The following is a 15,702-nucleotide window of genomic DNA, read 5'->3' as shown; positions in this document are numbered from 1 at the left end:
TCTCCATTAATTTTCATTCTTGAAGTTCAGATAATCCTGCCTTTTCAAACAAGAAAATGGTCTTGTTACTTACCACGTCCACAGGACAGGGAAACCCTATCCAACAAAGAACCATTTCCTTTGGGCCTCAGTGAGGACGGCTGACGTGTGGTTTATTAAGTGAGTTGGGAGAACCAACCAGAGGGCAGAGGGGTAGGCAGTCGCTTCAAAGATCACGTCCTTGGTGGCACAGGGACTTAACTGGTTCCAGTGGTCACTCGCTCAGGACTGTTTCAGTCAACTTCTAGCCATACCCCCAGCCTCAGCACCAGCTCCCTTCAGGGAACAAAGCCAGAGCCTTCTGGTTAATTTTTGCAGCCACGTAACACTTATCTGTCTTAACTACGTCTCATGAGACTGCTTTCCAAGATGAAGTCAGACTGCGGGGCGCCTGGATGGCTCAGTCATTGGACATCTGCCTTCGGCTCGGGTCATGATTCCAGGGTTCTGAGATCGAGCCCCGTGTCAGGCTCTCTGCTAGGTGGGAGGTCTGCTTCTCCCTCTCCCACTCCTCCTGCTTGTGTTCCCTCTCTCTCTGTGTCTCTCTCTCTAAAATAAATAAAATCTTCAAAAAAAAAAAAAGATGAAGTGGGACTGTCCAAACCCCAAAATATAAAAAGAAAGAGCATAAAACATGGTCAAGGTCATTTGGCAGGGTTGAGTTATAAGGAAAGCTAACGGCCAACAATTGTGAAATCATAAACCCTTTCCACCACAAAGTACAAGTCTCCTCCTGGGATTACAATTCAGATCGCCTTAACTTTGCCTCTTCATGGTCGTCTGAGAAGATCTCCTTTTTCCCACCCTGACTGGGAAGCAGCATGGGGTGTGGAAAGGTCTTTGGACTCCAACAGACCCCTTCATAAAAATTATACCAACTGTAATCACCTGAGAGTCACAAATCCCAAGCTAATTTAGGAAGTCACTCCTCCTTTTAATAAATAAAAAGGCTCTTTATCATACAAAACTTGGAAAATATTGGGGCTTTTCTTACCCTCCCATCCGATAATTCCTTGGGAATCTTGTATTTGTCCTCATCCCCTTAATCCTAATTTTTACTTCTGCTGAATTTTCAGTCACCTCTGGCCTTGCCTCTCCCAAACCATCCTTTTCTATCCATGCAGTGTAGTGCCAAATATGGGAAATTTCCTTTTCTTCTTCATCTCCCCAAACTCCATCCACACAAGGCACTTTCCCTTCAAGCCTGCCAGTCGCCACAAGGGAGTGGGCCACACAGCGCAGCACAACCCACTACCTGCACTGAACCCTCTTCAGGGCCCCCCGCCGTTGCCTCCAGAGGGCATGGCTTGCTGGTTGACTTCTTTCTTAGCCCTCCCCACCTCCCAGTCTCCACCCATCTCCCACGCTGGTGTTCTCCTTTTCATTACTCCAGTCTCCAACCCCTTTATCCCCAGCTACCCTGAAACTCAGAATTCTCCCACCATTTTTAAGCAAATAATTAAGCGCTCTCTGTTTGCACTCCCACCCCCATCCATGTCTGTGTCCAGGAGCTGGTTGTCCCAGACAGAGGAGAGGAGGAGATGAACGGGGAGACTGACATACCCACACGAGGGTGTGCCTGTTCTCCTAGTCATCCTGTTGGAAACTTGATCTGTCACAAGTGTTTTACTGAACAGAAAATTCTTTCTTCCTAAAATGGATTCTGCCACCCATTCCCCCCTCATTGCTATCCATCCATATATATATATTTTTTTAATTCACACAAACTATATTGGTTATTACCATAGGGTGATGGGAGTATGAGTAATTTTTTCTTCTCCATTGGCCAAATATTCTGTCATGCTAGTTTTACTCTTATTAAAAAAAGTTTTTGAAACCTCTCTAAACTCTATAACCTTAACTATTCTTAACTTTGTTAAAAGAAACTCTTCCACAGACAGTTTACTGACCTAGTAGGCCTTTATTCAGTGATTCATGAATTGGGCAGGATCCCATCTAGCAGATAGAAAGGAGCTCCAAAGAGCTGTACGAGGCCAGAGAGACTTCTAGACCAAAGTAAGCAGGAACAAGGAAGTTACACGGGGCATTTGCTGATTGGCGAAAGCAGCCACTTTCCTTCCAGGGAACAAAGGGAAGTTTGGGAGCAGGCTGGGTGACTTGTGCTGAGCAGGCAAACACGGGCTCGTTGACCTCGACCTGCCCTTTTGGGACAGCTGAGCACAGTTAAGTGTCGGTTTGCTGACGTGGGGCTCAATACGAGCGACTCCATCTTGGCCTAAACTTGTTACTTTAACAACTTGAGCTGTCATAAATACTTCTGTTAAATAATTTTTAAAAAGGAGGTATGTACTCAGTTCGAGAATCTGAGCTACATACACAAATGACCAAATGTATCTTCTTACCTTTAAAAAATAAGAAACCAGGGATGTGGTGCTTTATCCCAAGCAGGCTGGCTGTGTCTTACTCAATTCTCTTATCCTCAGTCTATACGTTTCGCCCAGACCTAGAAACACCTGCAGTTTTGAATGCGTGACTGCTAACCCAGAAGAGAATTTCCAAATACTCTGTCATGATTTGGAAGCAGGCCTTTGGTCATGCCAGATGATCTCCAGGTTCACAGAGACAAACTTGTTTAACTTGTGTCCTCCGTGCTTGATTGCTCACCAGTGTGACTGAGATGAATGATTTGTGAGAATCAGCTGTTAAGAGCCCTCACTAACCACAAAGACACAGCATTTCACATTGTATATAACTGCTCTGGGAATGCCTTCTCCAGCTAAATGCTGACTTTCCCAAAAAAATATATCCAGTATACATCAATTTATGGTCATATGTACCTCCTTTTTAATCTCAAGAAATGAAGTTATTACTCCTGAAAAGAGCACTGTGAGTAAATGGAACTACAAGAAGGTCACGTTAAGATGAAAACCAGTCTCTCTCTCTCCCCATCCCATTCCTTTGGACTCGGCATTTTAACAGGCTATAGTGATAGAACAGTGTTATGATTTTTTTTAATTTGTCATATGAAACCCTGTTCTATAATGTAAAAAGCGAACGGGAAGTCTGGTGCCTGGGAAGCTACTGGGCCCTAGGGATGGCTAGATCCTATGGTGAAGAGAAGAAGACTGCGGACAGCTGGGGCATCTCTCCTTCCCCAGCTCTGTCTCCATCAGGCAGCCTCTGCTGACCTCAGGAAGAGAAAGCACAGACCTTGGGCCTGGCCCTGCGGAGCAGGGGAGATCCAGAGCACCCGGCACCTGTCGGAGCTTGGTAAATGTTTGTTGAATGAGTGAGTGAATTTGTGGTGATCCCTTGCGCACCCTACAGAACTCCCTTATTTGCTCCAACCCCTCAGGACTGGGTAAAGCCAACGGCCTGGATTTTATGAGGGTTTTGTGCCCAGTCTGGGTCCTTCTCCAAGACCCATCATCTGCTTCAGACCTCCCAGTCCTCACGGCATGTCCAAGAGCAAGAATTTGAGCAGTCAGTCGAAGCATGTGCGAAACAGAGGCCCAGAGTCCAGATACGGAGAATGTCAGGCGGCCCGTCAAGCTCCCTAAGGAAACAGGACAGCTCGCGCGTCATGGTGGGGTGCGGAGATGGCTGAGGACACTGCAACTCACCCCTCTGGTTGTCGAAGACCTCTTGGCCGGGAAGACGGGAGGCAGGACACAGAGCCTCAGCTGACTGGCGGGGCGCCGAGGCCCCGTCAGCCAGTGGTGTCTGCCCTGTGACCTGAAGAGCACTCGTGGCAGGGAGCCCGGAGCCGGACTCTGGGCCCAGGGCCACCGAAGCCTGCACGACCTGAGCGGTCTGCTTTACGGCTCGCATTGCCACAAGATTTCCTGCAGGTGGAAGATCTCGTTGCTTAATTAAAAAAAAAAGTTAAACAACTTTTGAGTTAAACCACTAGTCAGATCTCTTGTTTTACAAGTTTAGGAAATAAATGTAGGCCCCAGGAGCTAAATGTCTCTCTCAAGATCGTGAAGCCACATTGAAACTGAGCTAGCACCAAAACCCATTCTCTTGACTCCCAGCCCCAGTTCTGCTTTACAAGCCCCCACTCAGCTCATTAGTTAAGAAAACTGAATTGGGGGGCACCTGAGTGGCTCAGTTGTTAAGTGTCTGCCTTCAGCTCAGGTCACGATCCCAGAGTTCTGGGATCGAGCCCCGCATCGGGCTCCCTGCTCAGCCGGAAGCCTGCTTCTCCCCCCTGCTTGTGTTCCCTCTCTCACTGTGTCTCTCTCTGTCAAATAAATAAATAAAATCTAAAAAAAAAGAAAACTGAATTGGGAGGGAATTGGGGGGTGGGGAGGGCACACAGACATTGCTCCCTTTACATAGGGATTTCACTACAGGGAGAGCGCAGAAGTCTTGTCTGGTCCCTGGGAAAGCGCTGGCTAAACTACTCAAGCTTGGTCATTCAACAAACATTTACTGAGTGCCTTCTATGTGCTGGGCAAGCCCTGGAGACACAGCAGCCTCTGATCTCCTGGAACTTGTCTTAAAAGGGATATTGACCCTGATCAGATTTTTTTCAGCATGCAAATAAATCAATCCTATTATATATAATTACAAACCATGCTGTGAATGGAGAGGTACCACATGCTATGAGAGCATATATAGGAAGACCTGACCAAGACTGGGGGATCAGCACACAGCCTTCTCCTGAAAGGCTGACATTTGGGCTAAGGTCAGAAAGACATCCAGGAGCTGACTTGTCAACAATGATCACTCATCTTTATTGGGCATTTACCTGAGTCCGGCTCCCCTAGCTGCGTTAACTTCTGCAATCCTCCCCGCAAGCCTATAGGCCAGTATTTTCTCCATTTTAGAGATGACTGAGCTGAAGCTGAATGACTTAACAAGCGCGCATGTTGGCCTTTGGTTCCAGGTCGCACCCCATACTCGAAGGCTTCTGTGGGTGTGGCCTGGGAAAGGGAGAAGCTAGGTTCACTGATGTGCAGGGCAGATGGTCTAGATGAAGCTGGCAAGGCAAGAAAGGGCCATGTCATGTAGGTTATGATCCTCATGTCAAAAACTGTCATGTTTTTCCTAAGACAGTAGGAGATCTTTTAAATCAGGGAGTACATGATTATATTTATGTTTTAGAAAGACCACTCAGGCCTGCTGTGTGGACACTGGATTAGAAAGAGGCAACAAGAGGCATACAGAGCAGTTAGGAGGCCATTGCAGTAACCCAGGCACGAGATAATGCTGACCAGGAGTGTGGCTGGCCTGAGGAGATGTAGAGAAGTAGACAGACCAAGTACTTCCAAGTAAGTTAAAAAAGAGACCCAAGTCCCTTAGAAGCAATCATGTGAAATATACAAATTACTAATTATTTGTATCCAGTCCTTTCATAGGAAGTATGGAAGTTTTTTTCTTTTTTTTTGAGGATACTTGACACACAATGTTCCATTAGTTTCAGGTGTACAACAATGTGATTCAGCATCTACATTATGCTGGGCTCACCACAGCTGTAGCCACCATCCGCCACCATACAGCGCTGTTACAGTATCATTGACTGTATTCCTTACACTGTGCCTTTCATTTCCGTGACTTACTCATCCCATAACTGGAAGCCTGTATCTCCCCCTCCCCTTCACCCATTTTGCCCAACCCCCCCACTCCCCTCCCCTCTAGCAACCACCAGTTTGTTCTCCGTATTTATAGGTCTGGTTCTGCTTTTTCTTTCATTCGTTTTGTGTTTTAGATTCCACATAAGACTGAAATCATGTGGTATTTGTCTTTCTCAGTCTTATTTCACTTAGCACAATACCCTCCAGGTCCATCCATGTTGTCAGAAATGGCAAGACCTCATCCTTTCTTAGGGCTGACTCATATTTCATTGCATAGAGGTACCACATGGGAAGTATGGAAGTTCTTAAACCGGTTGCCACAGACATTAAAATTGTAGCGAAGATTGCCTTGAAACATTCTGTAATTCATCAGCCAACTGAAAACCATGTCAAAGACCTACTCCCTGGCATCTCTGCCACCACGTGATCCACTGTCTTGGCCCCTTCTGGCTACTGGCCAGGCAGTTGTCCAGGCCTGTACTTGGAACTGTCACATTCCTGAGGAGCTGCTGTGGCCAAGGCTCCCAGGGCAGAGCCCTGATGGTTCTATCAGGCATTTGCACTGTGCTGGGAAGTGCCCCATCTACCAAGTCTAAATGTCAGCCCGCAATCCCACAGTTTCTCCACGTTTGGTTCCCAGATTATTTATTTGCTTAGATGCCTGAAATAGAGTTCTGGTGACTTTCCTTCCTGCCAAGATGAGAAGTTGGGTTTCTAAAGACAGATGTGTGGCTCTGTGTGGAAATGTTTTAGGCATGAGCATCTTTGGCTGAATTGGATGGTACGGAAAATGTGAAGCCTTGGATTGCTTTCTCTGCCAGTGGTTTTCTGAGCTTGCCAAGTTGGGGGGACCAGAGAGCACTCAGCTGTGGAGAAAGCCGAGATGAGCCAAAATGGACCAGCTACTGCCACAGCCACTGGGAAGCATCCTCCTTGTTCCTGATTAAGTCCCCTCAAAAAGCAGATGACATGTCTTATGTTCTAACAAAAGGAACATCAAGGCCTTTCGGAACGGAGAATGTTCCCTGTCAGACGGGAGCTGGGGTTAGTAGCTCCTATTTGTAGAATGCGAGCTGATTTGATGAGGCACTTGACCCGATCGTTGAAATTCCTGTTACATTCATTTTAAGTTTGGTTATGTCTGTATGAGGTAGAATAACAAACGCTAAAAAAAGGTCAGGCTTGCCCTTCTCTAAGGTTTCCAGGAAACTGCCAGTCCTTTCTGAAACTGATTTAGTGCCTTTTCCTCCCGGATGGGGTGTTCTCCGCCACCTTGTGGACATATTGGGAACTGCGCCTCCCAATTGGCACCTGCATCTCTGGGCTCAGAGGAGGAACCACTGTCCCTAACCTGCCCCAGGTGAGAAGGTGAGAGGGGGCTGCCACACCCCCTGGTCCAGGCTCCAGGTTTGCCCCAATAAGAACCGGCACAGAATAGAATGAGGATGATGACAGTGTTAACCTTCCCTGCCCCCCTGCCGTGCATGAGATCATCCACAGCTGCTAGAGCCAGGGTCTGCCAGTCACCCAGGAGGTTGGACACTACACGTGGGGATGGGACAGGCCCCGCACTGGGTCTTAAGTCAGGTGCCTTCGTAAAAGTAGAGTTCCACAACTTTTGTCTTTTTTCTTTCTTTTTTTTTTTTTTTCCAGAGGGAGTGAGAAAATGAGAAATTAAGGTTGGCAACAGCTGTTTCCTACTTGGGAGGCACTGGTATTTGCTGCACTTCTGCCCTCTGGTTCTGGAGCTGGAATGGGGACTGCTCCTGGCATAAGAGCAGGGAAGGAGCAGGTTTTTCACCATATCCACCCCAGCTCGTCTTAGGTGAAAGGAGAAACCCAGAAGCAGCTTGGGGTACAAAGGTGCAGCCTCTGGGCTTGCGTTGGATTTAGGAAGTGGCCCTGGGCAGCCAGCTCTTGTGGGCATTACGAGACTAGCAGTTGTAGGCTGTGTTGGGTAGTGGAGAGAACATAAGCCCCCGTGCCTCACAGGCCTGCTTTTCTGTCCGCTCTCCTTCACATACCAGACATACTGCACATAACACACATACCAGTGTGACCTTGGGCACGTTGCCTATGACAATCAGTGTTCTCAGCTGTAAAGTGGGGACAGTAATAGAACCTGCCTCATGGGATGCTTAGAAGATGAAATGAGATCTAGGGGCCAACTCTCATAACTGTTCCGTGTGAGTAGCCAACATGTGCTGAAGATTCCTGGGCCCTCTGTAAACATCTAATAGGAAGGACTGGTCCAGGGTGTGGTGGGTGGGGGGCTGATAGAAACAGTAGTGGGTTCAAGGGTATCTGTTCTATAGTCTGATTCAGAACAGCCAAACCAGGTTCTTGTCTCTGTGGTAAGGTGTGCCTGGAGGAGGGTCGCAGGTACAGACCTGAAACATGCCAGTGACGAGGGGCCAGGGCCCATGCTCCGCGCAGCCGGGCTCCCCACCCGCGTGCAAGCGCACATCCAGGAGGCAGTGGTGGGGTGAGTCCTTCAGCCTCTGGGCGCGGAGTTAGCTCCCAGGCCGTCCCCTGGGGACCCTCTGACACAGAAGGCAGCGGAACCTGGCCCATGTGAGGTCTGGCTGGGTGAGTAGTGTGCATGCTAGTTGCCTACCAGTCAACGCGGCTCTTCCGAAAGGCACCTAAAGGGACGCAGATTTTAGCAGCAAAAGCGAGGACAGGCTTTGTCACTTCTGCCCATCTTCCATTAAGGATTCCAGCTCTAGATCGTGTGTCTAGGGTTTCTAGAGCTTGCCATCATTTGCGGAAAGAAATACACATTTATTTCCTACTCTGTGCTGGGCACTGTGCTAGGCACTGTGCTAGGAAGTTTAGACATTTAATCCTCTCAACGGCCCTGTGAAATCAGAATTGTTATTTCACCCATTTTACAGGTGAGGAAACTGAAATGCAGGGAAGTGAAGTGGCTTGGCTAGTCTACCCAGCTCCTGGGAATGGAGCCCGGATCAGGATGGAGGTAGGATAGTCTGAGCAGTACTGCCTCTTTGTGTCCCCCGCTGCTCCAGGCACCGGACCATGGACCTGGGAAGAGCTTCCTGCCGAGTTGAGAGTGGAAGGATTCATGTGCCACAGGGCCTTTGGAAACAGGGAGAGATGCGCAAGCATGGCTCTAAAAGACCAGCTGTGGAGGGCAGCAGCTAGCTCAGCCATTCAGAAGGCCTTGTTCTCTGCAGTCGGCTGTGTGCGAGGGCGGATGTGATCAGCTTTGGCTCTTCTATTTTAGGCGATCCGCCTTCCAGAGAGGTGCCGGCTGGGAAGTACCCATTCATAGTCACGTCTGATGATGGACGGAAGGTTCCTGTGGTCCAGGCCTATGCTTTCGGCAAATACCTAGGCTATTTGAAGGTTGAGTTTGATGAGAAAGGAAACGTCATCGCTTCACATGGAAACCCCCTTCTTCTCAACAGCAGCATTCTCGAAGGTACGTGAAACTCAAGAGAGGGTTCCACCAATCGAAAATTAGATGGCTGGACTTGCTAGGTTGTTAATGTTTCAGGACAAGACTGTAATACCTTTAAAGAATTCAGTTCTCCCTTAAGTTTGCCCTCTTCATGGACAAGAGGATTGAAAACACACCCAGATGCCCCAAATCCCGTTTGCTTCCCCAAGTCCTCTCAGCATTAGACACGGTGTCACTGCTTTGTGTGCCTTTTCAAGCTTCAGCCAGGCATGGGTCAGCCCAGCTCATGTCCAGAGGAGAGCTGCTCACTGAAGCAAAGCGGGTCAAACTAGGTGGAGCAGGTCTCCAGCCCCAGCCCCACCACCAGGAGCAGCATGCCTATGGCAAGTTCCGTTCTTTATCAGATGAGGGAGTGTCTTTCTTTCTTCTTTGCCTGGGACTCAGAGTAAAGTACATATTACATCATCCATTTGCACGTAGGATACATGACCACACTCCTCTGCTCCTCTCACCTGCCTTTTACTGCTTTCCTTGATCAGATCAGGGAAGGATGGGCAGTGGGGTGCCTTGCAGAGCTGGTGGTCACAACGCAGACCTCTCAGTAGCCAGAGGGAGAGGCTGGGACCACACAGACAGCAGAACCTCAGCAGGCCCTTTATACCTGCACTGGACGAATTTCATCACCCCCCCACCACCACCACCACCACCAGTAATGCTAGCCCAGGTGGGCCCACAGGTGCTCATTCAGCTGTGATGAGTTGATGTTAGGATATTCAGTGCATCTGGAGCCCCTGGCTAGCTCATTTGGCTGAGCATCTGACTCTTGGTTTCGGCTCAGGTCATGATCCCACAGTCCTGAGGTTGAGCCCCACACTGAGCCCCGAGTGGGGCTCTGTGCTCAGCGGGGAGTCTGCTTGAGATTCTCTCCCTCCCCCCCTCCCCCCCACCACTCATGCGTGCATGTACTTGCTCTCTCTCTCTCTCCCTCCCTCCCTAAAATCAATCAATCAATCAATCTTTCTTTAAAAAAAAAAAGGATACTCAGTGCATCTTTAAATTAAGATCCATTCCTGGTCTTATTACCAAGAAACAGAATTTTCTGAGGAAATTTCACAAACTAAAATGTAGAAAAATTATGATAAAGAAATGTATAGTCATAACAGGTAAGCTAAATGATCTTTGATTCCTTCTCCAAAATGTAGGCCAGTGTGAGGCCTGCCTTAACTGTGGGCTGATTTTTTTTCTTTGCATGCTTCTAGATCCAAGCATAAAAGCAGACATTAACAAATGGAGGATAAAATTAGATAATTATTCTACTCAGGAATTGGGGAAAACAATTGTCTATCTGGATGGCTCCACTCAATCATGCCGCTTTAAGGAATGCAACATGGGCAACCTGATTTGTGATGCTATGGTGAGTGGTTCCCCGGAGTGTGGGCCCTGTGCCTAGGGAGGGAGGAGGGAGCAGGGAAGGATGCAAGGAGGGACAACCTGATAATTACAGAATTGAGGATTTTTTAAAAATTAGTGCCCAAACTAAAGCTTGGGGTGGATTCATACTGAGTACCTTGGGAAGGTGCCTGATCTAGACCAGCTGACCATCATTTTATTGCTTTACTAGTACTGAAGCCTTTATTGGAAGTTGTTCATTTTGGATGTTGCTTTCCTTTTGTAAGATGGTCTCAATACACAAAACTTCGCTACTCTGAAGATGCAGACACAGTAGATAAAACACATCTGCTTGGGCCTAACTTGGCCAGCGTGTCTCCCTGATCTGTCCTCTTGGCTCCAGAGAACCAGGCCTTGTGTGACTGGGAGCCTCCTTCAGAAGCAGAGAATGACAACATGCAATTATATAATAAGTCCTGTGGCTGAACATATCACCCACGAAAACACCCTTCTAACTCACTGCAGGCAGACTGGCTGTGGCAGCCCCTCGGGGGCTATGCTGAGCCAGGGTCCCCAGGTCAGACTGAGCACTCCCACCGAAGCCTGCACGCAGGGGGCTGACTCTTTGTTGGGCCTGGCCTGGTGCCTGGCATATACACACTCAGTAACTGACTGCCAAGGAAATAACAGTGTTCACACTTTGCAAGGTGAGACCAGTGTGGGCTTCCCAGCACTAGGCAGTCATGCAGAAGAAGTAGCTAAAGAGAAGCCAGTGTGGGAATGCTTAGAGAAAGGTCTGGAAGGAAACAAGCTGTTAGCAGTGCTTACCACTCTGTTAAGAGGCTGACGCCAAGTATGAGAAAACTTTTGCTTTTGCACAATTTTTTTTTTTTCAAATCAGTATGTATTCATCTTATTTCTTGTAACTAAACATCTGTTTTGTAAAAGAAAAGAATGAAATGGATTCTGCCATTTCAGGCTGCTGTCTCTGTGCCTCCGAAATTGCCAACTTGGGAATTGGCTGGGGACCTGACATGGGGGCAGGGATCATGTTGATAGGAGGTCCTGCCTTCAGGAGCAAGTACAGGGCCTGCAGGAGGCAGGGGCGGGGGGTACAGCATGGCAGGCCAGTCTGCATGAGGCCCTGTCCTAACACAAGAGCCAGTCTTGCTAAGGCCCACCGGCCTGCAAGGACAGGGGTCTTAGGCTCGGAGCTACTTGCTTCTAAAAGTATGACATGGGACTTGTCTTATTTTTGCTTCTCAGAGCATAAAACTAGTTCTAATTATACTTAAGAAGTCTCTGGGAACACAGGAGCAGGGAAGAAGCAGCTTTATTTCCCTGGTGGAGCAAACCAAATTCCTGGAACTGATCCTAAGGAGGAAGATCTAGAATAGCTAATGTAAATTCATGCTACTGTTGCAGATTAACAACAATATTAGACACCCGGATGAAGTGTCCTGGAACCATGTGTCCATGTGCATTTTAAATGGAGGTGGCATTCGGTCGCCCATTGACGAAAGGAACAACGGTAAGCTTCCCGGGCTCAGGGCCGTTAACCCAGCGTGTTCTGTCTCTGGCCATGCCCATGGGGAGCCTCGGCTCATCTCTGCTGTCAGCCGCCTACCGGTGTCAGTCTCTTCAGTTCGGGTCCACTGCTACCCAAGTCGGTGCCTAACAGAAGGACACACACATGCTTGTGTGTTCTCGTATGTATTCACAGGCTGAGGTAGCAGCTGGGGTTCATGGAACCCAGTCTTGATCTAAACTTCTGACTCACAAAGCTAAATACTAATTATTGCTGACTAATTCAAAATACCGACAGTCTCCTCCTTGATATCAGGAAAGAGAAAGGGGCAAATTGCCAGTCTTCTGTGCTGGAAAAAAACACCCTACTGGATTAAATTTTTTTAGTGCAATTACAGATAGCCAAGATAATCACATGGGAAAACAAACCAACTAGACAGATATTCAGGACACTCTTGCAATCATCCCTCATAGGCTGTCAAAACCAGGTGGTCTCCGGGTGAAGCCCCAAGCTCGGCTCATTGTCAAACAGGGACAGGGGCAGGGATGGACGCATTGCCTGTCTGGAGGAAAGGAGCAATGCTTAACACCCACCGAAGATCCAGCCGCAAGCCAGGGATCCAGGGCAGAGCACCGGTGACTTTGGAGCCACCGATGCCTAAGCTCCTGCCCTCTTGCCCAGGGGAAGAGAGCACGGCCGGAGGCCTCTTGAATCCACTCCCTCCCTGAGTGTCAGGAACACTTACACAACTGACGCTGTCCTGAGAGCGTTCCTCATCCCCACCAGTCCTAACGGAAACTGGGCTTGGGGTGAGCTTATTCTCAAGCTGTTTTTCTTCTTGCTTCATCTACAACTACCCTCAGGCACAATTACCTGGGAGAACCTGGCTGCTGTGTTGCCCTTCGGGGAAACCTTTGACCTGATCCAGTTAAAAGGCTCCACGCTGAAGAAGGCCTTTGAGCACAGTGTGCACCGCTATGGCCAGTCTACTGGAGAGTTCCTGCAGGTGGGCGGTAAGTCACCCTGCAACGTGAGGTGGAAGTTCCTGCTGGTTGCCTGTTTCCCCCACACAGGACCTCCATGGCCAGATTTGTTTAGGTCTAACCCCACCCAACACGAATGCATAGTCTTTCAATGGCCATGGACTGCCAGACTATGGAGATTAGGTCAGGGTCAAAGCCCAGGGCCCTGGCAGTGAGCAGTATTTGCTACATCTGAGTTGGACATCAGATGGACCCTCTACAGGAACTGGCCCTCCAAATTCTAAGCAGGACGGTCAGCTGCCTTGAGGTCTAGTTTTTGTTTTGTTTTATTTTTGTTTTTTTTTTAAAGATTTTATTTATTTATTTATTTGACAGAGAGAGAGGCAGCGAGAGAGGGAACACAAGCAGGGGGGCAGTGGGAGAGGGAGAAGCAGGCTTCCCGCGGAGCAGGGAGCCCGATGCGGGGCTCGATCCCAGGACCCTGGGATCATGACCTGAGTCGAAGGCAGACGCTTAACGACTGAGCCACCCAGGCACCCCTGAGGTCTAGTTTCTATTAAAATCTTAGTTGTTTAGACATTCACTGTTCTTTGCTAAAAACAAAAAAAAAAACAAAAACAAAAACACAGCCCTTCTCTGTTCTATTCATAATTGTCTGGAACCATGCAGAGATTCAGAGGAATGCAGAGTCCAATCAGTTTTAACAAGGATGATTTCTGGGAGGGGAAGCCACCTACGTAGACACATTGGGACACCTGGTTCTGGTTCCACTGGGGCAGGTTTTCAACCTCTCTGAATGCAGTGAGAAAATGTGCCCTGCTCATCTCACAGATCACAGTGAAAATGGAATGGAAATAAATGTTTCCCAAACTGACAAGGACTTCTGAAACACTTTGGTCAATAATGATTTCCACAGTTCAATGAGTTAATCCTTAAAATAATATTAATAACTGTATTAACTTTGACTCTGACACCATATTTTGGCCTTCCTCTTTTATTTTTTTTTTTTACTATAGATGGTAGGCCTCACTTGATGGTGTGATTGCTTTGTCACGTCCTCCCTCTATAGAACCCCCCATTCTTGGGATTGAGGGGTTGCAGAGGGTGCTGGAGGCCCCCCTGCTGCCTGTGGGGTACCCCAAACATTCTGCATTTTTCCAGGAGAGAGTTGGGGGGCAGCAGGATTTTGATGCTCCAGCACAGTGCTGGGTAGTTACCTGTTTTGTGAAAGTCGTCCAAGCCCAAATTATTACCATTTAGTAGTCTTCAAAAAAAATTTTTTTTTGGGGGGGGGGGGTCTTCAAAATTCTAACAAATGTTCTGCACCTCTCATCTGTTTCTCACTTTCCAAAGCCATTGAACCAAGTTGCTGACCAATTCATTTAGGATTTTAAAAAGATGTGATTTCTCCCTGCATTGCTAACCCTGGCCCATTGTGAGCCAGAGTCAATTTCCCTGCCAGTGGTTCTTAGACCTCCTGGGACTTGAGGATAAATCTAACCAAATGCTGTAGTGTCCTCTCAACTCCCCTGCTGAAACTTCACTCAAGCTCACACCCCCATGAAAACCAAGCCCAATGCCCCAATTCCAGATTTTGTCCAAAATCTCTTTCTTAGAAATCTTTCTTAGATCACTTGGATCCGGTGAAACCACAGACTCGTTTCTTTTCTAGGAATTCAAGTGGTGTATGATCTTTCCCGAAAACCTGGGAACAGAGTGGTCAAATTAGATGTTCTTTGTACCGAATGTCGAGTGCCCAGTTATGAGCCTCTCCGAATGGATAAGACATATAAGGTAGTCCTCCCAAGCTTCCTCGCCAAAGGTGGAGATGGATTCCAGATGATAAAAGATGAAGCATTAAGACACGACTCTGGTAAGCACAAGTGTCTCTCCCTCTCCCTACTCCAAAAGTACTTATAGACAACAGTATTGGTCCAAAGAGGGGAGCTACTCAGGACGCCAGGACTGCAAAGCCAGAACCAGACCCTGCCCCTATGTTGCTGACTCCCTCCAGCTTTGTTGGAAAACAGCAACACAGCACTGGGGAAGATGTGCCCTACCCTCCCCAGCACACAGGCCCACCCATCTAAGCCCGAAGTGTTTTAAAACTCATTTTAAGTACATATAAACAGCTATCCAAATTGTGAAATATAAATGAGTTTTACACTTACAGGAAAACCTCATTTCTAGAACTTTAGATTGGATCTGGAAAATCCTGTAAACTTTCTTGAAGCATTTAGTGTGAATAGGACAAGTAGGAGTGGATGGGATATGCTCCCCTCCCCGTTTTCAGCAGTGGGTCAGTGGAGGAAATTATAAGAACTATATTTAACCTCAATCAATATTTTTCGCAGCATTTGGGGTCATTTTACCCCAGCCTCACTTTTAAAAATCAGTTCTGAGAACCACTTCATGTGGAAGTCCACTGATGGGAGATACCTGGGAGATTTGAGTCCCACAGAGGCCCTGAGGATGCCACCAGCACAGGGCCATTAAAAAAATTTTAAAAAAAGAACCACTTCACATGCATAAAGTCCACTGACAGAATATAGTACCCTTCCTCTTCTCCAGAGCAGGAGCCAGTGTGCTTACAAGACACATGCAAAGCTTCTCTACATTTCCAGGAAGGAGCTCAGCTAGGTTCCTCCTCAGCTCTACCATGGTGGGCCTGCTATTTTAACTGCTTGTTCCAAGGAGGGTGGAGAGCAGAGCCAGGGCAAAGGAGGCAGCCCTTCCTGCCAGGAAAGGCACTGGCTACTTCTGTCCATTCCATAATAGAAGATGGAAGGGCAGACT

The 15,702-nt window shown here is 47.9% G+C and overlaps 1 protein-coding gene across 1 annotated transcript in view; it reads left to right on the top strand.

The window, feature by feature from the left end:
• Positions 1-15,702, top strand: part of NT5E (5'-nucleotidase ecto) — a 56,023-nt gene that overhangs the window by 35,481 nt on the left and 4,840 nt on the right. The window contains exons 4-8 of the mRNA XM_032409338.1: positions 8,830-9,027; positions 10,266-10,420; positions 11,821-11,926; positions 12,787-12,936; positions 14,579-14,779. Of these exons, the coding sequence (XP_032265229.1) occupies positions 8,830-9,027; positions 10,266-10,420; positions 11,821-11,926; positions 12,787-12,936; positions 14,579-14,779 (810 nt within the window). The remainder of the gene's footprint in view (positions 1-8,829; positions 9,028-10,265; positions 10,421-11,820; positions 11,927-12,786; positions 12,937-14,578; positions 14,780-15,702) is intronic.

The sequence above is a fragment of the Phoca vitulina genome, unplaced genomic scaffold (genome assembly GCF_004348235.1).
Source record: "Phoca vitulina isolate PV1807 unplaced genomic scaffold, GSC_HSeal_1.0 scaffold11, whole genome shotgun sequence".
NCBI lineage: Eukaryota > Metazoa > Chordata > Mammalia > Carnivora > Phocidae > Phoca > Phoca vitulina.
This window is presented reverse-complemented; position numbering and strand designations above follow the sequence as displayed.